We start from the raw sequence: 27,333 nt of genomic DNA, 5'->3' as shown, positions 1-27,333 counted from the left end.
GAGGAGCAATCTGCTACTCGGGGGACAAGTCCAAACCAACCTGACAACCCAAGTACCGAACTGCACTCCTTGGGGGAATCCACCTGAAACCCTCTCCTGGCATCCAATCTGGCACAGGAGCACTGCCAACCAAGAAAGCCACTATCTTTCTCCAGTTGATGAGTGCGCTCGATGCACAACAGAAGGTCTCCAAAGCGTGCTCACATCTGTGTAGATCGGCCTCTTGACCCTCTTAAGTACAAGGCTGAGTCATCGGCAAACTGAGATGTCCAGTAGCTCATCTCCCCGAATAGGGAGTGCTAAGCCCCTTAGACCAACCTGCTGTGACACCAAAAAACTGCTCATCGCCTCCGCATAGAACAGAAAGAGAAAGGAGGCAAGAGGACAACCCTGTCTGATCGAGCGTGTGAGCATGAAGCGCTCACCTCTACCTCCTGCCAAAAGCACCTGACTGTGAGCCTGTCTGTACAAAGCTGACACCCCTCTGATCCAAGCATCTGAGAAGCCCATCCTGCGTAGAGTGCCCTCTAGAAAGTCCCAGTCAACTCTGTCGTACGCCTTCTCAAAATCGAGAAGAAGAATCACAAGGTCCTCCACACGGAGCCATGCCAGGGCAGAAGCCTCCCAGAAAGTAAAGATGTTGTCAAGGATACTGCGTTCCTTGACACAACCTGTCTTAGTCCCATGTATAAGGCTCTCCAAGAGTGGCTGAATCCTCAAACTCAGAGCCTTGGCAAGAATTTTGTAGGTTGAGTTGAGGATGGTGATGGGGCGCCACTGTCGAATCTCATCCAAGGAGCCACCCTCTTTGGAATGAGGTAAATCAGGCCCTCACTCATGCTATCCAGCATCACTCCTGTGTGCAAAATGTACTGAAAGGCACTACAAAGATCTGGGCCAAGCAGGTCCCAGTACTCTAAGAAAAAGCTGGGAGTCAACCCATCCTCACCTGGACAGCTACCACGGGGGAGGGCCCTAAGAGCCGTGTGCAGCTCCTCCAGCTGGAGTGGCATCTCTAGCCTATAGTGCATCTCCTCAGTCACAAGACATGGCATCTGTGCCCAAACCTGCTCCCTGCATGCATCGTGCCGCTCTGATTGGGGCTCAACGGACAGTAACTCACGGTAAAAGTCAGTAGCAACTGCACGCATATCCTCGGGCTCACAAGCAACTGACCCATCGAGCCTCCTCAACTGACTGACCTTGGCATGCGAGTGCCGAGGTCCCACTTTCTCAAAAAAAGCACCAGCCACTCTGTCACCCACCTGAGTCCACTGAGATGCCTGTCGATGGAAGGCAAACTCATGACGCCTCTCCTCTGTGCTAGCAAGCTCCTGTCGAGCCTGCTGTAAGTGCTCCTCCAACCATGGACTGTCTCGATGCTGCTCCTGCATCCTCTGTAGTGAAGCAATGCCTCGTCTGAGACGCTACTCCGCCTCTCTTGCTGCAGCCCGGCGAGCCAGAGACTCCTGAAGAAAAAAGTGGCTAAGCTGAGCTAGGCCTGAGGACACTTTGTCTGCAGGTGAATCCTGGCTGTCCATGCCCTCTGTCCAGAGAGCCTCTACCCTCTCTCTGAGTGCTGAGTCCAACAAGACCCTCTCTGGGATGTGAAGCATCGTGCTCCCACTCCTCTGCCTGTTTTCCGCTGTGAGGATCACTGGTGCATGGTCCGAGAAGGAGGTCCCTGCCAGGATGCCCACTGATCCCCCCAAGTCACTGAAGTGGTCACTAGTGTAGAAGCGATCTATCCGCGATAGATTCACTCCTCCCACTCTGCGGTCCGATCTAGAGAAGGCAAGACTGTCTGGGGGCCTCACAAACCCAGAGTACTACCATGTATCCGAGACCCTCAAAGTCATACACAACCTCTACCAAGCTACCAACTCGATTCCATGCACAGTAGCATGGCTGCCACCAATCCTGCCAGAAGGGTCCTTCAACATGTTGAAGTCCCTTCCTATACACCAATGATCGGCCTGCGGCAAAGACTCAACAATGTGTGACCAAAACTCTGCACGAGCACCGGCCACATTGGGCGGATAGATGTTCAGGAAACCCACAAGGCCACCCTGAACCTGCATAGTAATCCATTGAGCTCTGCCTGGCACAATAATCCCTCTGCCCACAATGGCCTGCTGTAATGAGTCCGCAATAGTCATACATACCCCACCCTGGATGCCTCTAGGTCCAAAAGCAGCTGACCAAAAGGTATCATATCGTCCACGCAAAATCTGATCACATCGCCGAATGCGGCTCTCACACAGATGGTGCTCCTGAAGCATAAGGAGATCAATCTCTCCTCCCACAAGGTTACGCTAAAGCTCCTGACGCAATCGGCCCCGTTGTCGCTGAAACTAGGGTCCACCTAGTCCCTGCACGTTCCACGAGACGATCCTCATGGGGAGGGAGAGAGAACAGATGCTGCCGCAGCAGCAAGACGGGCTATCTTCGAGGCTGGCTTGGATGGGGAGTAATCCGCATCCGAGCGTCCTCTAGGTAGGCGAGGCTGCAGTGAGTGCCTAGCCCGAGCCCAAGCAGAGCGAGCCGTGCGTAAAGCAACCTCCTCTGGCCATGAGTCCTCATGAATGTATACATAGCAAGGCAAACACTGCGTATCAGCAAAAAAGTACACCACAATGTGCCTACATCCTGCTGAGTCTGGGGGTGTCACCGCAAACTTGGCCAGTGGCCACAAAGTCTGCAGCAAATCTGTAACTCCAAGTTCTCCCATGTGATGAGAGAACTCGAGAACCTGTGTATGCAACCATCCCAACACTGAGTCGAGGGACCACTCTGTCTCGGCCCTACCAGAGAGGGGGAAGGAGAAACCAAGTGCCGAGTCCAAGGCCTCGGTTCCCCTAGCGGCGAGGAACAAAGCATGGACCCTGAAGCAGGCTGCCGCGTGGTCTGTTGCGGAATCGCCGAGAAAGCGAGTGAACCCGTAGTCGAAGAAATCCCAGCGGCGTCGGAGGTCAATGCTCTTCAGGCCACGGTGGATAGCTGCAAGGGAAGATGTCTGAATCTGCAGGGGGGTCGCAAGAAGGGCTGACCCTCTCTCGCTAGGGGACTCGTGGCAAAGGTGCTGCGAAGAGATCTCCTAGCCGCCGGCAAGGGACCAGTCTCCTGAGTCGACTGTGGAACTGGAGTTGGAGGGGGGGGGGAGAAGGAGCTGGGGGGAGCGGAGGGGAAGAGGAGCAGGGTGGGGCGATAGAGGTAGAGGGGCGAGGTGGAGAGGCGACGCGGGGAGGAGGATGAGGAGGAGGAGGGGAACTTTGAAGGGGGAGCAACTGTCGAGGGTGAAGCGGAGGTGGAGGCTGGCGTAGGGGACTCCTCCTGCTCAAGAGGACCAAAGCGGTTCCCCGTGGGAACCCACTGCTGCTGAGTAGGCACCTGAGGGCCACTCTGAGTGCCAGGCTGTTGCTGTGGCCCCTGGCGTCGACGGCCACGGGCCTGCTGCCACCCCTCCTCCGCTGGAGCCCCAGGCTCGGAGGGTGGCTCTGAATCTTTGCGCTGTGCCGCTGATTGTGGTTGCGGCCCAGCCTTGGCAGGCTGGGACTGAGGCTGGGGTGCAGTTTGTGGCCTCATCCGTGGACAGGCCTTCGCTAGGTGGCCCATCCGTCGGAAAATGAAGCACTGGTTCGGGAGACCCGAGTACTCCACACTCTGTCTAAACCAACCCCCACTCACCTGAGGCAGAAGAATGACCTTCGGGAGCGTGTGGGTATCTCTGACCAAAACTCGAACTGTGGGGATGCCAGCCGCCTTGGCAGCTACTGATGCTGCCGTACGAGGTGTCTCCAGGACAATCTCGATGGCGGAGCCAATCCTGGAAAGAAGTGGTAGGTACTCCCTTCGTAAACCTGGAAAGCAAACTGAGATGGGGATGCCTGCCTCCTCTACTAGCACCTCCGAAGTCGGGTCAAAACCATGTCGCCGCTGTCGAAAGTGGGCGCGTGATGCTCGGATGGCCAGTGGACTCATAGCTATGACCTTGGAAGCCATCTCGCAGGTCTCGAACTCGATCTGATAGTACCCCCGTCCGAGAATCTGGACATCCAAGATCTTGCCCACCTCTGCGAGAAGGGGGGCCTGGAGAAGGTCTCGCAGCTCTCCTCTGCTAGGTCGGGTGCCGAGAATTTTGCAGATGACCGAAGTCGCCTGCAATCGCTCTACCTCAGCGGCAAGGCTCGCTTGCTCTATCGGCGATAGAGCAAGTCGAATGGTGGGCTCGACGGGGTCGGGTGAGGGGGCTTCTGGCGAGTCCCTCTGTGGCGAAGCTGGAGCCTCCATCTATGTCTACTGCTGTGTCGTAAGAAGAGGTCGACGGGCGGACGCTGCAATCAGGCGCAGGAGACACTGCCCTAGAAAATGAAGCAATGCCTAGGATGCCGTACTGCAGTGGTTGACGGGGAGAAACCGAGGCGGGGGGGGGGGGGGGGGGGCAACGGGTAGGTAGCGGGCGGCAAAAGGCAGGCAACGGGCGGGCTGGAGGTAGCGCGGGCAGGCAGCGGGCGGGTTGGCGGGGGGCGGCGTAGGTTGACAGGCAGCGCGGGGGTGGGCAGCGGGGCAGGGGGGGAGGCAGCGGGTTGAGGAGGGAGGGGGAGGGGGGGTGTGAAGCTAGGCGTGCGCAGGTGGAGCAGCAGTAGCGAGCTCGCGTTTTTCCTTGATGATGATGATTTTTTTTTTTTTTTTTTTTTTAACCTTGATGTTTACATAGCCTACACATTGTTAGCCCACTTCTGTACTTCCTTTGGGTGATAGGCCATTGAGCATCTCTAGAGGTCTCTTATGTACACAGAATACAACCCCTTTTTCTTGGAGAGAGAGAGAGAGAGAGAGAGAGAGAGAGAGATTTTATTATCGTCCTCGGAGGTCAAATATGACGTATGGGACCAAAGTTACATGTGATGTAGTATGTGTATGGCTGATGAGTGACTCAATGCTCCAAAATTGTGGTGATGAGAGTCGCAATGGAGAGCCCACACTTTGGTTGGGAGAGGAAAGTGTGTAGGTCTAAGTTATGGCTGAAAATGTGAGAAGCAAGTTGACCAAAAGCTGAGCACTCTAGTAGTGTGTGGTATTCAGACTCTTGAACTTGCAGTGAGCATAATGTGCACAGTCGATTTGACTCTTCTTCATTTCCCCAACACCCTGTCTCGCATCGAAGGAAATGGGAGCTAAGTCGAATGGCTGCGATAGTGCGTATCGCCGACAAGGGGATAGGCTCAAGCATGTAAGTGTGAGTACGGTTTCCTCTTTCAACAAAGAACATGGTTTTGTAGTTGGGGGCAATCTGGGTGGTGTAATGTATGAAGCGTGACCCACCGGATTTCTCCCAAGCCGTAAATACATTGGCATTGTAGAATAGCTTCATTCATTTGGGAGTCAATTGAAGAATCATGTAGTAAGTGTAATGCATCCCATCTCCCAAACCACTTCTTTATGTCTTGCATCCATCCCGTGCTCAAGATCTTGCTTTTATGTGTCTTTTGAACTTTTTTGCTTGCTTCCCATGCAATTGTAGGAAGTCGATGTGAGGGGTTTTGACGCATCTTTATCATGTACTCCACAACCCTTTCCATGCCCATAACCTCAATTGGAAGACATCCCAACTCAAGAAGTAGGAGCATATATGGTGTTTGTGTCTTCACTTGGAGAAAGTTTGTAAGAAAATGCTTTTGGACATTCTCAAACTCTTTCCAAGTAGACTTTGAGATGCTCCCGCCCCACATTTCAACTCCATAAAGAAGAACCGGTGTCACCAATGCATCAAAAAGATACTTCTTGAGAATCCATCACTTGATGTTTCTTGCATTACACATGTTCTCAAATGCATAATATGCCCTCTTTTCCGCTTCCAAACGACGCATAGCACATTCATGCTACTTGTGATTGGACGGAACCTCAACGCCAAGGTACTTAAAAAGCTCTCAACAACTTCAAGTGTCTCTTTGTTGTACACAATGCATGGCTTTTCCTTATGGTTGGTTTTCACAAGCATAACCTTTGTTTTGGATTCATTCACAATCAACCCACTATGCAAGCAAAAGTTCTCAAGGACAATCATAAGCTTTTGTGCATCTTCTAAAGTGTGCTAGAAGCACTACATCATCCGCATACAACAAGAGCATGATTACCGCATTGCAAATAGTGACATCTTCAATGCCTTCTTCTTGCATAAAGTCAAGTACCATTTGTTCCAATTGATCGATGCATAGACCAAAGAGAGTTGGTGACAACGGACATCCTTGTTTAACTCCAATAGTGCTTACAAAAATTTCTGAAATTTCTCTTTTTATGCGCAATTGACAAATCACCTTCTCATAGATTCGAGAAACCGCAAGCATAAACTCACTTGGCACTTCGAGTTCTTCTATCCTTCTCCACAAATTGTTACGTGGAATCATATCAAAGGCTTTCTTAAAGTCCAAAAAACAACAATACAACCGCTTGCCTTTCAACCGACTTTCCTCCATGAGAACACGAAGAGTGACAAGATGATCAATGGTGCTATGACATCGACAAAAACTTGCTTGTCCCTTTGCACGCTTGTCAGCCCAATCACTCAATTTCATCTCCATGATACACCCAAACAACTTTGGCATAAGATACTAATCATTATAGTCCGGTAGTTGTTTACATTCTTTACATCCCTTCCTTTATGCAAAGGATTAACCCAATTAGTACTCCAATCATAAGGCATACCATGTTGACGTGCAAGGTTGAACATATCACACATCAACTCATGAGTAAAATCTCCCGTCCATTTGATCATCTCTGGCTTGATACGTTGCTGATCTCCCGCTTTGTGAGTGGCCAACTTTTCAAGCCCACCTCATACATCCTCAGTAGTAAAAATGAAGGCATACATGGGAGTGAACCATAAAATGGCATTTTTTTCAGCATTTGCTTGCTCATATAATTGCCTACAATGTGTGTATATATCCACAAGACTCAAGTTACCAAAATTCTCAACCCGCTTGTCCCTCAAGTTTCTTCAAAATCTTCCACATGCATGTGCCTCTTCTTGGACTTGAAAAAGTTGTTGCTTTACTTTCCATCTTCTTCTCTTCTTTTGAATCAATGCCTTGTATGTATGCAAATGACTTTGATAGTTGTTTTTGTCCATAGTTGCATCAAGCTTTATCAAAGACTTTCGAGCATCTTGACATTCTTTATTAAACCACCTTTTGCGTGATCTATCTTTGTTGATACCATGGAGATCTTTATAACAAAGCATTCTTCGGCACAAGAACAAATAACTTTCTTGAAAGCTTCCCATTTAGTTTCCAATGGTGTATCATATTGAAGATTCTTCATGCATAATTTTTGCTCAACCATTTCAATGTACATTGGTGCTTGTTTGAAATCAATACATAGTGATAATTTCTCTTTTCTTTGGTTGAGAATATCATGCTTAGTTGCTTTTTCACATGAAAGGTCAATACATAAGGTGCGATGGTCGGATTCCGGGGTCCATTGGCCAAACATAAAACTCTTTATGTGATACATGATGGCTTCGTAGAGTAGTATATAGTCAATCACACTGTCCCCATTATGTCTCCTACATGTAAATCCATTGGTTCCACTCCACAAAGATACACCATTGGGCAATGAGCATACCCGTGCTATTACACATGTATAAAAGTAACTTTTAATAGTGATCCGGCTCTTTCTCATCCATTGAAGAACGATCATACAAGTGAACTTTCTCCAACTCCCTTGGAATGTATGGCATATCAAATTGTTGAGTATTATGTTGCAATGTTTTTGTGCGAGCATTCATATCCCTAAATACAATAACATCACCTTCACCTTTGAAATAAGCAATGTCCTCTTCTAAATAAAAAAATGGCTGATCTCTATCCTTGCAAGCATAAAAGGGGAAATCATGACGAGGAATGTAGCAACCGGCTACAAAAATGGGTGCTCTTTTTGGTGTCATAATTTTCAGCCATACATAACGTTTGTACTTGTCATCTTTCACAATTGACACAAAATCTTCCAATCCTTTCTTAACCATACATGCGACCCCTCCTTGTCCTCTTCGTTGCTTAAGATTCTTGTCAAGGTAGTTTTTTTATTTTGCTCATTATCCAGCAAATGTGATACATCATCACCATCTTGAAATGTAACCATATTCTGCAATGGAAGGTGTACTTGCAATCGTTGAATAGTTGGCCTTTCACTATGCATGTCGAAGCCAAATATTCTCCACATAGCCTCAGATGAAGAAACATAACGTGCATTGAGATAACTCTTGATCTCATCAGTAGCTCCTTCACAATCTTGAAGAACAATAGTGGCTCGATCATGTCCCTTGTAGACATACTTATAAAGATATTTCACGACAGTGATAGTTGAGCAGATCTCCACATTAATATGGGCTTGGTATCTGTCTACACGACCTTGCCTCCCACACCAGCTTCCCCCTCTTGGGCCTGCAGACTACATGGCAATTGTTCAGGTGTTTCTCCCTATGCCGATCCTGCTGGCTCGTCGGTGCTCATTATGTTCCGGTTTTGGTTTCTGTTTTCTCTTTTGTTGCTTCTTTCTGTTTTTGTTGCCTATTTTGTTCTTTTGTGGGTGTGTGTCTATGTGTCCCTTTGTTGGCTTGCTTTTAGGGGTGTGGGCATGGAAGCTTGCCTTTAGAGTTTGTATGTGCTCTTTTGTTGCCCTCGTTGCCCTTTGAGGGCTTGCTTTCGGGGGGGGGGTGTGCGTGGAAGTGGAAGCTTGTTTTGTTGAGTTTTTGGTTTCTATTGCTGTTGTTTTTTTTTTGTCTTCTTTCTTCTTTTTGTGATGGGCTTGGGTTGTTTGTTTGGGGTTTTGGTTATTGTTGTTGCTTGTGAGTGTCTGGTTTGTTCGGGGTGGCTAGCTTTTGTCGTCTCTGCTCTCTCTACCAAGCTTCTCCTCGTCTCCTAGAAGTTCCCTCTCCAACTATGGTCTTTAGGAGCCACCTTCCCAGCAAGTGGATTGCTCACCCCTGGATGAAAGCTCCTTGTCAGCTCCAGTGCGGTGCTTTGTTACCCACCTTGTGCCATTCTCCTGAAGTATCTTGGTGATGTCAGTTGCCTCTTCACCCTCATCTTCGTCACCAAGTGCTCTCTCCGTTCTATTCCTCCAATACGTGTTGCTGTCAGATCTTACCAGTTGGCAGGCATTTGCCTGACATGAAGCTTCTGGTAGCTGCTCATTATCATCTTCACCGCTGATGGCTTCTTGTAGCTCTAGTTCTTGATTTATAGTTACTGACTGGGCTTTTGGTCGAAGTGCCTATCTTTGAGAGGCTCCTGACATCCTCTCTCCACTTTGCTTGCAACACTTTTTACTCTCTTTAGGAGAGGTGTTTTACCTTGGCCTTCCATTTTCTTCATTTGGCCGTTTGCCTAGTTGTATCTAGTTTTAGAATTTTCAGATTGAAGTCTACAGACCTGCTATGTAAACAAATATGTACTTGCTCTTAGAATAGGCACCATTTGGGTGTTTTGGGAGATTTCATAGAACGCGCGCGTGCGCACACACAAAGAGAGAGAGAGAGAGAGAGAGAGAGAGAGAGAGAGAGAGAGAGAGAGAGAGAGAGAGAGAGAGAGAGAGAGAGAGAGAGAGAGAGAGAGAGAGAGAGAGCGAGAGAGAGAGAGAGAGAGAGAGAGAGAGAGAGAGACGCGAACCCTGCCCCTGCTGCGCGAACCCTAACCCTGCGCGAACCCTGCCCCTGCGTGCGAACCCTAACTCTGCCCCCTGCTGCGCGAACCCTAACCCTGCCGCGCGAACCCTAACTCTGCGCGCTAACCCTAACTCTGCCCCCTGTTGCGCAATTCTGCCTTCTGCCTGCTGCCTGCTGCCTGCGAGCGAAACTTCACTGTGGCTGCGTGCGAATCTGCTGCCTGCGCGTGGCGAACCTGCTGCCTGCGCGAAGCTGCTGCCGCCAGCCCGAAACCCTAACTGTGCGAAACCCTAACTGTCCAAAATCCTAATTGTGCGAAACCCTAACTGTGGGCTGCGCGCATTTGCCTACTGCCTGAGAGAGAGAGAGAGAGAGAGAGAGAGAGAGAGAGAGAGAGAGAGAGAGAGAGAGAGAGAGAGAGAGAGAGAGAGAGAGAGAGAGAGAGAGAGAGAGAGAGAGAGAGAGAGAGAACCAAGCTTCACTTTGGGTCCTGCTTTTATCATTTGCCAGTCTCGCCCATTCTTCATGGCGGCTTTGCCGGTCTTGAGTGCTCCTCATGGTGCTCCATCACCACTTGCCTGTCGCGTGGATTGCATTGGCGACCTATTGACACGCATTGACTCCAAAGTACAACACTTGGCTCAGCATGCCTTAGTTGGCCGGATGATCGGACAGTCTCCACCTCGATCTTCTATCCGTGATTGGTGTCAGATTGCATTGGGCACTACTCAGGGACGGATCTCGGAGCTTATACTCCTTGGCAGAGGCATATTCATGGTACGTCTTTGAGATCCTACCACCGCCTCAGCTCTCCTGGCTCGCTCTCTGATACTCTCTGATCGCAGGATGATATACTTGACGAGGTGGTATCCCGGGTTTTCCACTGAGGAGTTTGACAGTCGACACCTTATTCCTAGATTCCCTCTGACGCTCTCCTTCTCGGATATGCCGCTCCATTTTATCGATGAACATCTCCTCCAGATGATTGCTGCTCATTTTGGCACGGTAGTTATAGGATCCTGCATCTTCTCATCTGGCCCACCTCGCATTCAGGTCTTGGTGTTTGGGGATACTTCATTACCAGATAGAGTTACTGTGGCTGTGCGCGATCGAGACTACTCTCTCCGTATGGTAGTCACTGGCCGCCCAAGACAGTGCTTACACTGTCACGAGATGGGACACTTGGCGCGAGATTGCCCCACCCTGCCACGACATCGGCGGCAACAACAGCCGGCCCGCGGCAGTCATGCTCAGCCACGTGGTCAGCGTCAACAGCCGGTTCCTCCTCCTTTCCCATCTACTACTCAAGCACCTCAACAGTCTATAGGCGCTCCTCGAGCTCCTGTCGTCCATGTTCCTCCCTCCACTTCAGCTCCCACTGGGGTAGCATGGCAGACAGTGGGTCGTAATCATTCCTTCCGTCCTCGTCAGAAACCAACAACGCAGCCAGCTCCCAGTGTTACCTCTCTTGCTCCCTCTCAAGTTTCCACCACCCCCTTACCCCCTGCATCTCCTCGCCATTCTTCTTCTTCGCGACAGGATCACTTGCCTCTGCTACCAGCTCCTCCTTCACCTGCAGTTTCCCCGCCCGCTCCTTCCCTCTTCCCGAGGTCCCTGTTCCCATGCAGATGGATCATTCACCGCTACTACCTCTCCCTTCTCCTCCTTTTCCTCTCGCCCTTACTCCCCTCCCTCCGCCTTCTGGTCCTCCCCCTCCTCAGCAGCTCATACCTACGTCTCACGCAGTTTTCTCAGCTCTTGTCCTCTTTCCTGGGGCACTCATCGGGCTGAGATGTGCGGTGACTCAGAAGGGCCATTGCGAGTGCAGCTCTATCTTATGCATCACAAGACAGGTTGTGTTCCCTCTTTAATAGGCAGTTGCTCTCAGCCTACCCATTCCTTTTTCCTTCCATTCCACGCTGCTCAGGAATGGACCGAGGATCAGGTTCTACATTTTGTGCACGCACAGACTATGGCTCAGCTTCATTTATGGTCATCTACTTCCGCTCCTGATGTTTTGTCTCCTCACTACCCTTCATGTATTGGTGCTATGGAGTGGAGTGATGTGTTTATGCTTGCTATTCATTGCCTATGGTCATTAATGTATCCTCAGATGTGGTGCTTCCTATGTATATGCGCATTTGGGGTGTCAAAGCTGCAGCATCGGTAATGCAATGTAAACAAGCTGAGGTACGCAGTTGGTGCAATGAGACACCATATCTTAGAGAGGGCTTGCGGGTAGCTTTCCTACCGCCTGAAGCTCACCCCTTGGATGGCCCAGCTGCCTCCAAGAAGATGCGCAGTTAGTCATATGCTATTCAAACTCTTTCATGCAGTCTATGGATTTACATGTAGTTTCTTGGAATGCTAATGGTTTACAGACTTCTTGGGTAAAAGGTTCCCATAAGCTTTTACTTCTCAGAGATTTACACACTCATGTAGTGGGCACTGTGGATATATTGCTAGTACAGGAGCATAAGATTGCCACTCCCTTTGGCAATCTCATGCCCTCGGGCGCCCGCACTTTTTGGGAGCCTGCTCTGGGCCTTCATGGACAGAGTTGCGGTGTATGCATCTCAGTGGGACCACGTTACTTGGCCTCAGTTCAATAGCATGGCACCCTTGTCGCTGGCAGAGCAGTTTATGTTTCTATTCGGATTCGGGAATCTATCATTGGTTTTATGTCAGTCTATGCACCCACTACTCCTCGGGAGAGGGCTACATTTTGGTCCTCTTTGGCTGCTGTTCTACCTGCTGTAGACTCTTGGGTTGTTGGAGGTGACTTCAACAACATTGAGAGTGACTCTGATTGGCGAGCCATCACACCTCCAGTTCTATCATCCATCTCTCCCGATGAGCAGCCAGCTTGGGATCGATTTCTTCTAGCTATTCAAGGTGTTGACGCCTGGCACATACCCTCTTTTGGTCATCACCTTGCTACACTTCATTACTCTTGGGGGTTTCAGAGACAGCAGGGGAGATTATTAGAGCGACTTGATGGTTTTTACATTGGCCCTTGGGCAGCAGCTCTAGGCGGATTCACTACTATATGGAGAGGGACCAGCCTCTCAGATCATTTATCCATCTCATTGTTTATCTCCTTCACTAGATCCTCTGCACAGAGACGAGGCTGCCGCATCCCTGACAGTGTTCTCACCACCCAAGTATTGCAGCAGCAGATTCGTGACTTATGGTCCACGGATGCTTCTTATTGTGGACCCCCTGGAGAGTTTCTTGCTCATTGCATTACTCAGTCTAGTATTTATTGCCTGTGATCAGACCGCTATTATTCATCGTCAGTTGAGAGTACGGGAGTCTGATCTTCACATCCCTCTTGGTTCCACTCAGCGCTTGCTTGAGGAGTGGCCTCAGGATGCATACCTCGCTGCTAGACAGACAGAGCTCACAGAGGAGATTCGTCGCGTACAGGATGCTAGGTTTGAGTTCACTCATCATGCTTCAGTATCTCATTGGATAGCTAAAGCTGATCGAATGAATAAAGACTTCTTCGCTGCGCATAAAGAGCGGCCTCCTGGCACCACCCTTTGGACTTTGTGTGATGCTCAGGGGACACTACATATGCATCCTGATGTTATACTTGATATGTCTGCAGATTATTTTGAGACATTGTTCACTGCTGATGTATGCACTACTGAGGTTTTACTTGCCCGTGAACAGATCTGGCATCACACGAGACACCGTTGTACAGACACTATGGCAGAGATCTTGTTGGCACCCTTCACACTTGCAGAGCTCCATGCTGCTATAGAGAGTCTTGATCCATCCTCCTGTCCAGGAGAGTATGGCCTCACCAGAGCTTTCTTTTTGACATATTGGGATGTATTGCATATACCACTGCTTTGCGGTTGTCAAGACATCTTTGCATCAGGATATATGCATTCGGATCTTTGTTCAGGTCTCATATCTCTTATTCTGAAGGGGGGTGACACCACTCAGCTCCGACAGTGGAGACCTATTACCCTACTCCCTTCGGTCTATAAGATATTAGCGTTAGTGATCAGCCATCGCTTGCGGCCGTTCTTACCAGATATTATTCATACGTCTCAGACAGGCTTTGTCATGGATCGATGCATCCTGGATAATATCTTCACTTTTTATGAGGCAGTAGAGTGGGCCAGATCATCTTCTGAGCCTCTCGCTTTTTTCATCCTTGACTTCGAGAAAGCATACGATTGTGTTGAGTGGGACTTTCTTGAAGGAACTTTAGCCAAGATGGGTTTCCCTTCGAGATGGATCTCAGGCATTTCCGCTCTCTTCAGGACTGCCAGCAGTGCTATTACTATTGGTGGCCGTGTCAGTCGCAGTTTTGAGCTTTCTCGATCTGTCCGTCAGGGATGTCCTCTAGTTGCATATCTGTATCTGTTTGTAGGAGAGACTGTCCGACTTTCTTCGTGCTCAGAGTCATGCATTTTGTGGCTTGACCATGCCAGTACCTACAGCTCGAGACCTTATCAATCAGGAGTTTGCTGATGACACTATGCTCATGTTACGCTATTTGCTAGCTGCTCTTGATGCTATGCGGGAGGCCCTAGAGGTTTTTTGCATTGCTAGTGGCGCACACATTAATTGGCATAAATCCTATGGGTTACTGGTTGGCAGTGATGACATACCTACTTGGGGGGTAGCTGATGGTTTCACATGGCTGCGGACCGGGTCAGACATGCAGATATCTGGGCTTTCAGGTTGGATTCGATGTTACCTCACAGCAGCAGTTTGCACCTGTACTACAGTCTATTCGTAGGAAGCTATGCCATTGGTCTTCACGTCATCTGTCGTTGGCTGGCCGTACATTGGTCGCCAACCAGGTCATTCTGGCTACAGTATGGTATACGGCTTCTTGTTGGATGTTACATTCTGGTGTGATAGCTCCGCTCCGCCGCTTAGTGCGGAACTTTTTATGGAGTGGCACAGATGGGATTACTGATACCCGTGCTCGAGTTCGCTGGTCCATGATTATTCGTCCTAGGTCAGAGGGAGGCCTTGGCATTATTGATCCGAAGTTACAGAGCCGCGCCCTTCTTACCAAGCTTATTGTTCGGGGTCTTTTTCTCGGACAAGAACCTTGGAAGATGCTTCTTCAGGCCGCTCTTTGCGCAGTGACTCCACGACTCGGCACTAGAGATGGTCATACTTGGCAGACAGGGTATCGTTTTCTCTTTACTGATGCCCCCTTGTCCACCGCCTCCCTCTCACCCTTCATCCGATCGCTCCTTCAGATTTGGGTTTCCATGCGACGGGCTATCATACGCTCACCTCCCTCATGTCGTGAGGAGATTGAGCGCCAGCCTCTCATTTGGAATGCTGGAGTTCTTGATTCTTCGGTTGATCCACCCCGTCAGCTTGGAGAGAGGACTCACATTGATTGGGCTGCCTGGGACACTGGCCCTGCTGCCTCTATGCGGTTGTTTCACGAGACATGTATGCTGGATGCTGATTTTGTGGCAGAACATTATGACATTGGTCGCGGGGTGACAGACAGACTGCTTGAGATTGATTCCGCCGTTCCTTCACAGTGGGATGCAGTCATGAGAGACACGGTTCAGATGCCTCCCCATTGTGGCTGGGAAGGCCTCTTTGCTCAGAGCACTCTCTTATTAGCTCGTTTAGACACCATGCTATTCACAGTTGATACTGACCAGTCTCAGGGGATTCATGCCAGATTGACATATGATGCCACCTCTCCGCACCTTGCCCTTCCCGGAGCTCGATGGGAGGCCATCAGAGTAGTTGGCTCCCGCGGGAAGCGTCGTTGTGTTGACCCTCGTTTCGCTTCCGCTGATGCTGCACTTTGGAGGCTTTGGGTGTGGGAGGGTCGTGCCTTATCTCAGCTTTATTGGGACCCAGGCGAGTGGCATTGGCCTCACTCTGACTCCACCGGTGCACCTGTATCCTTCTTTGAGTACAGTGTCAGGATTGGATGGTTAGCATTGATGAGACAGCAACCAGAGCAGCCCACTCGTATGCGTTTCTGGTTACATTCAGGCCTCTCCCATGCCTATCTGCAACAGTTTTGGTCCGCCATCTGGGATTTACATGCGGCTCGTCGTATTTCTTTTTTCATGTGGATGATTGCACATGCGGGACTTCCAGTTGGGACTTGGCTAGCTACTATGGGTCATGATCCGTTATGTACTCGCTGTCCTTTGCGACTACTTGAGTCACCTGCACACTGTCTTTTGTCATGCTCAGCTTCCCATGTAGTGTGGCTTGCAGTTTGCTTTCTACTTAGCAGAGCAGGTGTTTAGCATGGATTTCTTACTTGGGGATCTGTCTCATGGTTGATGCCGATGCCCGGCCCCCATCTTTTCTACGAGGGCTCAGACACAGATCCAGCCTTTATGCTCACATCGGCTGGTTATCGGCGAGGTACTTTGGCTATGCTATCACAGATTGCTTGGCAGGGGGGTTCTCAGACACGTGATGAATTTTTTTCAGCCATCACTAGTATTACACTATGGAATGTTTGGAGAGCTCGTTGTCTCCACATTCTAAGTGCGGCTCCACAGCTCCTTCACGATACCCTCACTGCCATTTGGCTAAACATCATTCATACCCTGATTTGGCAGTGGGATTCTTCCTCATGTACATCTCGAGCAGCCGAGACTCACCGATTTACCTTCCTTCGGCGTTGGGCACGATCCCCACTCTTCTTCACACTTACAGGTAGCCAGATTACGTGGCATTATGCCCCTCCTCAGTGGTTTCTCCTCCACTCATCACACCGACCACCATGAGATTGTTCTAGTCGAGTTGTCACTATAGTGGCTCTCCTCCTTACATTCAGCTTGTACACCCCACGTGATAGGCTATTTTGGCATCCGCTTGGGATTATATTGTACTCAGTAATATACAACCTTGACTCTTTCCCAAAAAAAAAAAAAAAAAAGAGAGAAAAATGAAATGAAATGATATATTAACGTCTACAAAAGGCCAAAATGACCTATGAGACCAACTGATTACAATGATGAGTCTAGTACCAAGTCTGGGTACAAACAAAGAAAACTACAAACAAAGAACTGATAGGAGTGCTACCGACTCCTATGGGTGGCTGGCAGGCTGAGCAATGGTATCATGCCATAAAGGTACAAAGTGGGGAAAAGTGTCACCATGATACAATATAGCAGTAGCATGAAGCCTATCCTGATCGACACTCTGGGTGTCGTGCTAGAATCCTGTGGATCCTTTGCCGCAATCTCCGCCGGTGCTGCGTGGCTCCCCTCCTCAGTCGCGGTCGTCTCGATCTCCCTAACTCTATAGCTCGATCAATGAGAGTACCGCTGGTGTGTGTATGGGTGGGAACCGAGCTCTGTGGTGGTGGTGTCCCCTCTGCCTCTGTGGTACTCAGACTGAAGAAATCTGAGATGCGTCTCTGGGACTGTCTCTGTCTTTGCCCATTCAATAGAGCGTCTCTATGTCTCTGAATCTCAAGTAGGAATAATCCGAGACATCTTTGATCCTGATATTTCATGACTCTGTCTAACGAGTCAAAACCATCTTTGAATAGACAATGAAAGCGTCCCCGTATCTCATAGTAGACTGTGCAGCGACATATGTAGTGAAACTCTGTCTCTGGCTCTGCATGGCATAACTGACATATCCTACTGTCTGCTGGTATGCCTCTGAATCTACCTGTCTCAATCCCAAGCTGGTGTGAAGATGTGCGAATCTGGCCTATAGCACATCGTAACCTATGAGATAGATGTGTGTCCATGTAACTGGGCCGTGTGACAAATCCGTCTGTCGTGAGTTGAAGAAGATGTTCTCTATAGAAAACCCTCTTCGTACCCAACTCCCGTGATGGCTCTATCCATGTCCTCTTGCTATCAAGCTGGATAAGATCCTGCCGAATGAGTCTAGTAGTCTCCATCCATGTAAGAGCCAAGGATGGTGCATCAAGAGAATACTGGAAAGGGGGCAGCCTGTCCATGCTGAAACCATGCCTCTGAAACCATGAGCTCATCTGTGCATACCAACATGATGTATCTCCCTGTAATGCCAGCTGTCTGGATGACTCAAGAGCAAGCCTGGCATACCTGTCCCTGGTGGTGTCCCATAAGCTGTGTACAAATGATACTGATCTGGTGAGTGCCTCAACCTCCATAGGTGGGGCAGCCAGCTCCGCTCGTATGATGTCATGTGGGACTGAGGCCTTGGCTCTAATCAGCCTAGAAATCATAGATATCAGGGGTCTCTCCATATTACTCCATCCAGCACTGTCAATAGACGGTCCCCAAACTTGAACCCCGTAGTGCATAACTGAAGCGACCAAAGTATCGAAAAGCTAGAGCTTTGTTTGAGGTTCCTGGAACTGAACCTGCGAACAAATTCTCTCTAAACCACCTAGGGCTGCATAGGCACGAGTCAATCTAGTGTCTGCTGCCACTTTCAGTGTGAACCTCGGTCCACTAAAGACCACCCCAAGATATGTGTATGCATCAGTGTACTCCATACTGTCCTGCCCATATGTGAAAGTAGGTGCTGATCTCCTAACCCACTGTGGCGTGGTATTAAATACCATGACCTTGGTTTTACCAAGGTTGACAGACAATCCACTATCCTCTGCAAAACTATGCAATGCGTCCAAATGTCTCTGCATACCCTCTGGCGAGTCTGATATCAACACGATATCGTCAGCATACAATAAAAGAGGGATCCATGTCCCTGCAAGCTGAGCACCTCTATCTCCTCCTTTGTCAATATAATCAGAGACCCCATCAACATACATACCAAATAAAGTAGAGGACAGTGGGCATCCCTGTTTCACTCCGATAGTGGAGTGAACTGTCAGATATCCCCTCTGATGTGCGTACATGACCCATCACTGAACTGTACAATGCCATGATCCCCCACATCAGCTCTGTGGGTACCCCCAATTCCATAAGCCGGTGCATCAATCTGGCCCTCGGCACTGTGTCAAAGGCTTTGCGGAAATCCACAAAGTTGCAGTATATCCGTCTACCATGTGCTCGACCCTCCTCAATGATAGCTCTGAGGTACATCTCTGAGAGAGAGAGAGAGAGAGAGAGAGAGAGAGAGAGAGAGAGAGAGAGAGAGAGAGAGAGAGAGAGAGAGAGAGAGAGAGAGAGAGAGAGAGAGAGAGAGAGAGAGAGAGAGAGAGAGAGAGAGAGAGAGAGAGAGAGAGAGAGATGAAATGAAATGAAATGTTATATTAACGTCTTCATAAGGCGAAAATAACCTATGAGACCAATCTGTTACAAAATGGTGAATCTAATACCATGTCTGGGTACAAAAGAACTAACTGGATACTACTACTAGAGTCCATCCTCATTTGCACTCTGGATATCGAGAGAGTATGGATCGAATCCTTTGCTGTAGTCTCCGTTGGTGAATCGTGGCCGTCTGGATCTCTATAGCTCCAGTGCTCGGTCGATGAGAGTGCCAGTAATGGCCGAATGAGTGTGGGCCGAGCTCTGCAATGATGACTGCTCCTCTGGCTGTCCCATATCTAGTGAAAAGAAATCTGTAATCTGTCTCTGGGACTGTCTCTCTCTATCTCTCCCCAGTAAAGTGTCTCTATATGTGTGTAACTCAAGTAGATATAGCCCAAGACATCTCTGATCCTCGTAACTCATGACCCTAGAGAAAGGACCGAAACCTTCTCTGAATAAGCAATGGAAACTGCCTCGTATCTCATAGTACACTGTGCAATGACATATGTAATGTAGCTCTGTCTCTGGCTCTAACTGGCATAAGCAGCATATCCTGCTGTCTGCTGGTATCCCACTAAATCTACCAGTCTCAATCTCAAGCTGATGTGAGGATCTTCGTATCTGACTAATGGCACACCGCAAACCATGAGACATGTGTGTGTCCATGTAGCTGGGTCGAATCACAAACCCATATCCTGTGAGGTGGAGAAGATGCTCTCTGTAGAAAGCCATCTTCGTGCCCAACGCCTGTGGCGGCTCTATCCATGTCCTCCCGGTATCCAGTTGGATTAGGTCCTCACGAATGAATCTAGTAATCTCCACCCGTGTAAGAGACATCGAGGGTGCTTGAAGAGAGTATTGGAAAGGGGGAAGCCTGTCCATGGTGAAACCATGCGTCTGAAACCATGATGTCATCTGTGCATTCGAGCATGATGTGTCTCCCTGAAGAGCTAACTGTCTGGAAGACTCAAGGCCTAGTCTAGCATATCTATCTCTAGTAGTATCCCACAAGCTGTGCACAAAGGAGACTGATCTAGTAAGCGCCTCAATCTCCATAGGAGGGGTAGCTAGCTTTGCTCGAATGATAGCGTGGGGTACGGAGGCCTTGGCTTTGATCAGTCGAGAGATCATAGATACCAAGGGCCTCTCCATGCGTCTCCAACCATCCTGGCCTACAGAAGGTGCCCATGTCTGCACCCCATACAACATAGCTGAGGCTACTAAGGTATCCAAGAGCCGTAACTTTGTCCGAGGTTCCTGGAACTGAACCTGTGAACACATCCTCTCCAAGCCTCCCAAGGCCGCAAAAGCTCTAGTCAGTCTAGTCTCTGCTGCTCTCCCGAAAGAAAACCTCGGCCCAATGAAGACAACCCCAAGGTAAGTGTATGCATCTGTATACTCTACAATCTCATGACCATATGTGAAAGTCGGTGCTGATCTCTTGATCCACTGTGGTGTGGTGTTAAACACCATAACCTTGGTTTTACGAAGGTTTACAAACAATCCACTATCCTCTGCAAATTTGTGTAATGAATCCAACTGTCGTTGCATACCCTCTGGTGAGTCAGAGATCAACACAATATCATCAGCATATAACAACAGTGGGATCCACATCTCTGCCAGCTGGGCACCTCTATCACCCTCTCTGTCAATGTAATCAGACACCTCATCAACATACATATCAAATAGAGTAGGAGACAATGGGCAACCTTGTTTCACCCCAATGGTGGAGTGAACTAAATCAGATATCCCCTCCGGAGTGCGTACATGTCCCATCACTAATCTGTATAGAGCCATAATTCCCCAAATCAACACTATGGGCACCCCATCTCCTGCAGTCTGCGCATCAATCAAGCTCTCAGTACCATGTCAAATGCTTTTGCCGAAATCCACAAAGCAACAATAAATCCGTCTCCCATGTGACCTGCCCTCCTCAATGATGGCTCTGAGTGTCAGAATATGATCAAGAGTGGAGAAACCCCTCCTGAAACCGCCTGGCCCTTTGCTCGTACATCCTCACCCTCTATTGTAAGGTGCAGCGGAAGTGAATGATGTTCTTTCTTAGAATGAGTGATCCGATCGCGCTCAAGGTTCCTTTTACTTACGGAAGGGAGAGCCTTCCGTACCCTTAATGAAAGAGTGTAAGTGATCACAAACAAAGTGAATAGACACTGTGCGTGAAGGTGCTGAGACTGAGCGATAGAGAAAGAAGAGAATACGACACCAGAGATGTTGTCAAACCCTCCTCCGAAGGCCCCACTCTCTATGGCGAGAGTGGTCTACTATTGATTGCACAATCTGATACAAGATGCTGATGCAATGAGTCTAAATGTTGTGATGTCGATGTCGACGGTGTGGACGACGAGGACGAGGCTAATGCTGAAACTGAGTGCTTCGAGTCGGTAACTATGGCACCAAGTCGAAGGATGATCTGCAAACTTGATGGCTGAAAACTCGTTGTTTCCTATGGCTGGAACCGCGGTTTCTATGGCTTGGAAATGCTGGACAGCATGTGCAAAACCGCTGCCCTAAGGCTGTCCCAAAACGCTGATCCTTACTGCTTCAAAACGCTGTCCATACTGTTCAAAAACGCTGGCCTGCACTGCTGGAAAACGCCATCTGCTGTTGTACAAAAACGCTAATTTCTGGCTGCTGCAAACATTGTTTTGAAGGCTTGAAAAATGCTGAAATGCAGAGGTTCTCTCTTGCTGAATTTCCTGGCTGAAAATGCTGATTAGGCTGCTTGAAAAACGCTGAGTTGCTTGGTGGGAAGCGCCAGCTGCTGGGTTCTTGTTCTTGTTGAGAGTGGGCCTGTTGAGCAATGCTCCTACTGCCTCCTTTGCCAGAAAGTGCTAACTCTGGTTTGCTTATATATTATCTTAGCAAAATTGCACTACCTAGTTCCCAACAAAAGTCACTTAATAAATAAGTGAAAAATGTCAAAAATAGGAAAAATAGATTTAATGCACTGGAAAATTCCCTTGATGGATTCTGATGGGAATGCTGATAATCATGTTGTGTGCAACCGGAGGATATGCATCTAATCTAAGTGTCTGGACATGCACGGTCTGCAAACAGACTCATAAAAGTGCCAGATCACTTCTTATTCTAGACTGACTTGATTGAACTGAACCCTGGTCATGCTGTAGCTTGTCCACGGACACATAGGGTTGGATGTGTCACATGACATCCCCTCCTTTTCAAAGTGAGGTACTGGTACCGAACTGTATGGCGTCGAGGGAGATCGCCAATAACATCCGGAATCTTGGAAAGGACTCTTCACCGGCCCATCCTGAGGTGTGGGTCATGCGATACTTGAACTTCATAAAGGTCTGCAATGCTTGCTTCTTTGGGCTGTGCCGAAAGCGACACAAAGTCTTCTGTGGCTCCTTCAATACGTCAACTCTGTCTATGGACGTAGGTCCATCTTCTTCAAGAATCTCCAAGGCTGAAACCACTTCTAACACAAAAACATGAACATACCCATTCCATGTAAAGTGAATGGAAAAAATCTAATCTTTCGAACAAACTGTGCATGCAATGTATATGAACATAAAGACGGAGTGTCAACCCGTTCATCAAGCACATGCAAACAATGGGGTGGAATCTTGATGTTTTGGTCTAAATCAATCAACTGTGGAAAAACACAATGGAAATGCTGATGCTTGATGCTTAAGCCTTATACTTTCTTATGCTCTTTCTACAACTATGTCGTGCCAAGGAAGAGACATGGAATGTGACTCCCTTGAATGCATACTTTTCAGTTTTTCATGAATAATCCGCATACATCGGTGCTCATTCATGAGTGAAACGTGTTCAACGTACAATATGTCATGCCTAGGAAAAGGAATCACATGAAGACATTGACTAAAATACAGGAAACGATCACGAATGAAACACTCAAACAATGCGTGCTGACTAATCATGCGAATATATAGTACTTCTTGTGAGGGTTCTTTGGACCTAGGCTTGAGAGCCAAGATCGGTTCTTCCTGAGGGGGTTCTTTGGACTTAGGCTCGAGAGCCAAGATCGGTTCTTCGGGATCTATCGAATCTTCTTGTGGGGGATCTGTGGACCTCGACTCGAAAGCCAAGATCGGTTCTTTGTGATCGATCGAATCTGCAATGAGGTTAGCTTCACTAGAAAAAGTATTAACTAAACCATCATCCTTGTGAACAATCACATTGTGATCTTGCAATTCATCATGCTTGGGAGAAATCACATCTTGATCACGCAAATCATCATGCTTATCATTATCATTCAAATCATCATGCAAATCCTGTGTGTCATGCTTTGGAAAAGAAGAGACTGAGAAAGTCTCCTTTTCCTGATTGTGCAAACATAGAACAAAGTCGCAAGAACTCTTTCATGAGTTGGTCGCTCTTTTCTTTTCTTGCTTTGTTCTCGCGATCAAATTCTGCTTGTCTTGCTTTGTTCTTGCGATCAAATTCTGTTTCTCTATCTTTGTTCTCGCGCTCGTGCTCACGCTCTATGGCTGCCATTCTTTCTTCGTATTCACAATCTATGGCTGCCCTCCTTTCTTCGTAGGCCTTTCTTTCTGCTTCTTTTTCTGCTTTTCTTTCTTCGCGTTCTAACTTCCTTTTCATAAACAATTGCTCCAACTCCTCCATAGGAACTGGTGCAATCCTTGCCATGGATGGGGAAGGGGGAGGGTCGGAAAAACCTCCTGGTGGGAAAAGTTCTTCTTCGCCTCTCTCATGCTCATCACCTCCAAGCGAAGTATCCATTCCGCTTCGAGTGATGACCATTCTGAAGTAGTGGGTTCTTGTGGTCTTGGGTTCTTAAGTTCATGAGGAACTTGGGTTCTTGGTTCTTAAGGTTCTTGAGTTCTTCTTTAGCTTGCAATCTGTGTTAGAGAAGGATCTTCTCTTCACCCGAGTTCTTCTCTTTCCCGCGGGCGCACCCCTTGGCGGCCTTGCGCTCACACCAAGGTTGCTTTTTCCCACCTCACGTCGATTGGCTGGCCGCTAAGTGCACGGTCTGCTCTCAATGAGTGAAAAGAGGCACAAGGGGAGGTTGGACAAGCCCTTCTTTCTTGGGTTTCCTGTCACTTTTCAAAAACACTATTAAGAATCGACACGCTCAAGAGGTCTTGGGTGACGTGCGACCGCAACAAGGAAATTTTTTTAATGTGGTTCTTTCCTTGAGTGATACAGAACATTGCCAAAGCTCTGATACCAATGTAAGGTGTAGCAGAAGTGAATGATGTTCTTTCTCAGAATGAGTGATCCGATCGCGCTCAAGGTTCCTTTTACTTACGAAGGGAGAGCCTTCCGTACCCTTAATGAGAGAGATAAGTGATCACAAACAAAGTGAATAGACACTGTGCGTGAAGGTGCTGAGACTGAGAGATAGAGAAAGAAGAGAATACGACACCAGAGATGTTGTCAAACCCTCCTCCGAAGGCCCCACTCTCTATGGCGAGAGTGTTCTACTATTGATTGCACAATCTGATACAAGATGCTAATGCAATGAGTCTAAATGCTGTGATGTCGATGTCGACGGTGTGGATGACGAGGACGAGGCTAATGCTGAAACTGAGTGCTTCGAGTCGGTAACTGTGGCACCAAGTCGAAGGATGATCTGCGAACTTGATGGCTGAAAACTCTCTGTTTCCTACGGCTGGAACCGCGGTTTCTATGGCTTGGAAACGCTGGACAGCATGTGCAAAAACGCTGCCCTAAGGCTGTCCCAAAACGCTGATCCTTACTGCTTCAAAACGCTGTCCATACTGTTCAAAAACGCTGGCCTGCACTGCTGGAAAACGCCATCTGCTTTTGTAGAAAAACGCTAATTGCTGGCTGCTGCAAACGCTGTTTTGAAGGCTTTAAAACCGCTGAAATGCAGAGGTTCTCTCTTGCTGAATTTCCTGGCTGAAAACGCTGATTAGGCTGCTTGAAAAACGCTGAGTTGCTTGGTGGGAAACGCCAGCTGCTGGGTTCTTGTTCTTGCTGAGAGTGGGCCTGTTGAGCAATGCTCCTACTGCCTCCTCTGCCAGAAAGTGCTTAACTCTGGTTTGCTTATGTATTATCTTAGCAAAATTGCACTACCTAGTTCCCAACAAAAGTCACTTAATAAATAAGTGAAAAATGTCAAAAATAGGGAAAATAGGTTTATGGATTCTGATGGAAATGTTGATGATCATGCTGTGTGCAACCAGAGGATATGCATCTAATCTAAGTGTCTACACATGCACGGTTTGCGAACAGACTCACAAAAGTGCGAGATCACTTCCTATTCTAGACTGACTTGATTGAACCGAACCTTGGTCATGCTGTAGCTTGTCCACGGACACATAGGGTTGGATGTGTCACGTGACATCTGTCCAATTACTCAACTGCTGCTTAAGAATGGATGCATACAATTGTGCCAATGTGTGCCCAACCATAATAGTGCGGTAATTCCCATGCTTTGTAGGATCACCTGCTTTGAAGATAGGCACAATAGTAGACAATCTCCAAGTCTCAGGTAACCCCTCACACATGGCACGATTGAACAACACTGCAAGAACCTCTACCAACATATCTCTAGCATGTGTAAAGTGCTTTGCTACTAAACCATCATGATCATGTGCCCTGCTGGTCCTCATCGTGTCAATGGCTCTCTTTACCATCTCAGTGGTAAAGAAGGTGCTGGTAGGCGGGCATGGCTCTGTAGGATCTGGAAGGGGGTCGTGACCAGGAAACGTATATAACGATGAGGCATACTGGCCCCACACATCAGGAGAAGTAATCACTGGGGGAGGGGAGTGCTCATGAAAGAATCGCCATGCCTCTCCTGAGTCTCTACTCAAGAACAGCTGATACAAGTCTCACTCCATCTGGGCCAAGTAAGCTTGTTTCTTCCGTCGCACAAGGCGTCAGGAAGCAATCCGAGATTGTCTGTAAGTGATGACTCCTAAAAGAAGATCCCTCTGAAGCTGGGCTCTCATCTCTCTGCACTCCTCATTATACCAACTATTCTGGGGCATGCTCCCAGAATGTCGCCTCCAACCCGGCTGAGTGTGTGGGTATGCCTCTGATGCTGCACCATGCAGTGTCTCAATCAGTAATGTGGTGCACTCCTCCACTGAGAGGCCAAGACCAGCTGTGCATAGACGGCTATAGATCTCCTCTGTATAAAATGAGTCAGTCTATGGTGTAAATGTATAACGGGTATGTGACCTACCTCCTGATGTTTGGGCTGTACTATACTGAAATGAAACAGAAAATGTCAAAAGTGCATGCATGATCCACTGCTACACCCAGTGGTCTGGCTCCCACTATGAAATCGTGAATACAAGGAATAAAGCTCGGTTGTGCCATAACATAGTCCACTGTACTGGCCCCGTGTCTGTGTGGAAAGCATGTGAAACCGGCTGCTCCAGGAAATCGCTTAAGTATGGCTAACCCATGTGCAGTCGTCATCTCCGAGAGAGAGAGAGAGAGAGAGAGAGAGAGAGAGAGAGAGAGGTATTGTAATCTCCATAGATACTGAGTGAAATGTAACTCTGCTTTTCATTGAACTTTCCATCTTCCTTTGAAGGTTCTACACGCCTCAATTGATAACTGCTTTCGCATTTGTTGGATTTTTCATTTAAACAGACGGGGGTCACCTACTTACTTGAAAAATCTTCATTTGCCAGGTATCTTTTTCTCTTTTTGAAGTTTGTGGCATCAGTCATCCCGACTATCGAATACGACTATACAATGGATTTTGATCTTGGGTCATAAAACGACAGCTGTCTTGGTTCGCACCACATTCTTTGTATTGTTTGTCATCTGCGTACGGTGGACAGTGATGGCAAGCTCTCATACGCAGAAACACCATTGCCTAAAGTCCCCTCTTGTACAGATTGATGCAATGTCTGCAAAGCCCCTTGTTTATAATCTAGTGGTGATAGGATTGTAAGGATACTTAATGGCCTCAACATAACCCTCAGAATTTGAAGTGTTATGCAACATTCTTTATGGTGGAAATGGGCAGTTTTGATGAGTATGTGGCTGCATACTTGTACTGTAAATAAACATTTGTTTGTTGCCATTGTTGGGGGAATGTTAAAAGCTTAAAGGCGAAAGATTAAGAATGCCAAAAAACATGGAAGGCTTTGTATTGCCTAATATGTTTTTGTTTGTTTCTTGTTATATGGTCATAAGCTTCTCGCAATATCTAGCATGTCTAGTTGTAATTGAATGGTCATCGATATAAACACTGGGGCTTTGTCTTGTAGGGGTGGTACCGGCACCATAGGATCCCATACCATGGATCCACCTGTGTGCTTAAAAGCGCTTGATTGCATAGGTCGAATTCTCTCCCACCGATCCAACCTCCTGTTCAAGCCAAAACCATGGCACTGTCAGCTCCATAATGTGTCAGTGGGTAGAGCAGAACTGTCAACCCTGGGGCCCTCTGCTGCTCATGAAGTCTCCCACATCATGGTAGGTAGACTTGTTTGCTAGAACTTATGTTATGGATCA

General features: G+C 48.1%; 1 protein-coding gene across 1 annotated transcript in view; it reads left to right on the top strand.

The window, feature by feature from the left end:
- The window catches only part of LOC147436380 (autophagy-related protein 3-like), a 64,458-nt gene extending 37,604 nt beyond the window's left edge, over positions 1-26,854 (top strand). The window contains exon 9 of the mRNA XM_086489295.1: positions 26,502-26,854. Coding sequence (XP_086345421.1) covers positions 26,502-26,589 — 88 coding nt within the window. The 3' untranslated portion in view covers positions 26,590-26,854. The remainder of the gene's footprint in view (positions 1-26,501) is intronic.
- Positions 26,855-27,333: the final 479 nt, after the last annotated feature.

Source organism: Adiantum capillus-veneris, chromosome 18, assembly GCF_014529385.1.
Source record: "Adiantum capillus-veneris isolate H3 chromosome 18, ASM1452938v2, whole genome shotgun sequence".
Lineage (NCBI taxonomy): Eukaryota > Viridiplantae > Streptophyta > Polypodiopsida > Polypodiales > Pteridaceae > Adiantum > Adiantum capillus-veneris.
Note: the sequence above shows the minus strand (reverse complement) of the source record. Positions and strands in the feature narration are given on the sequence as shown.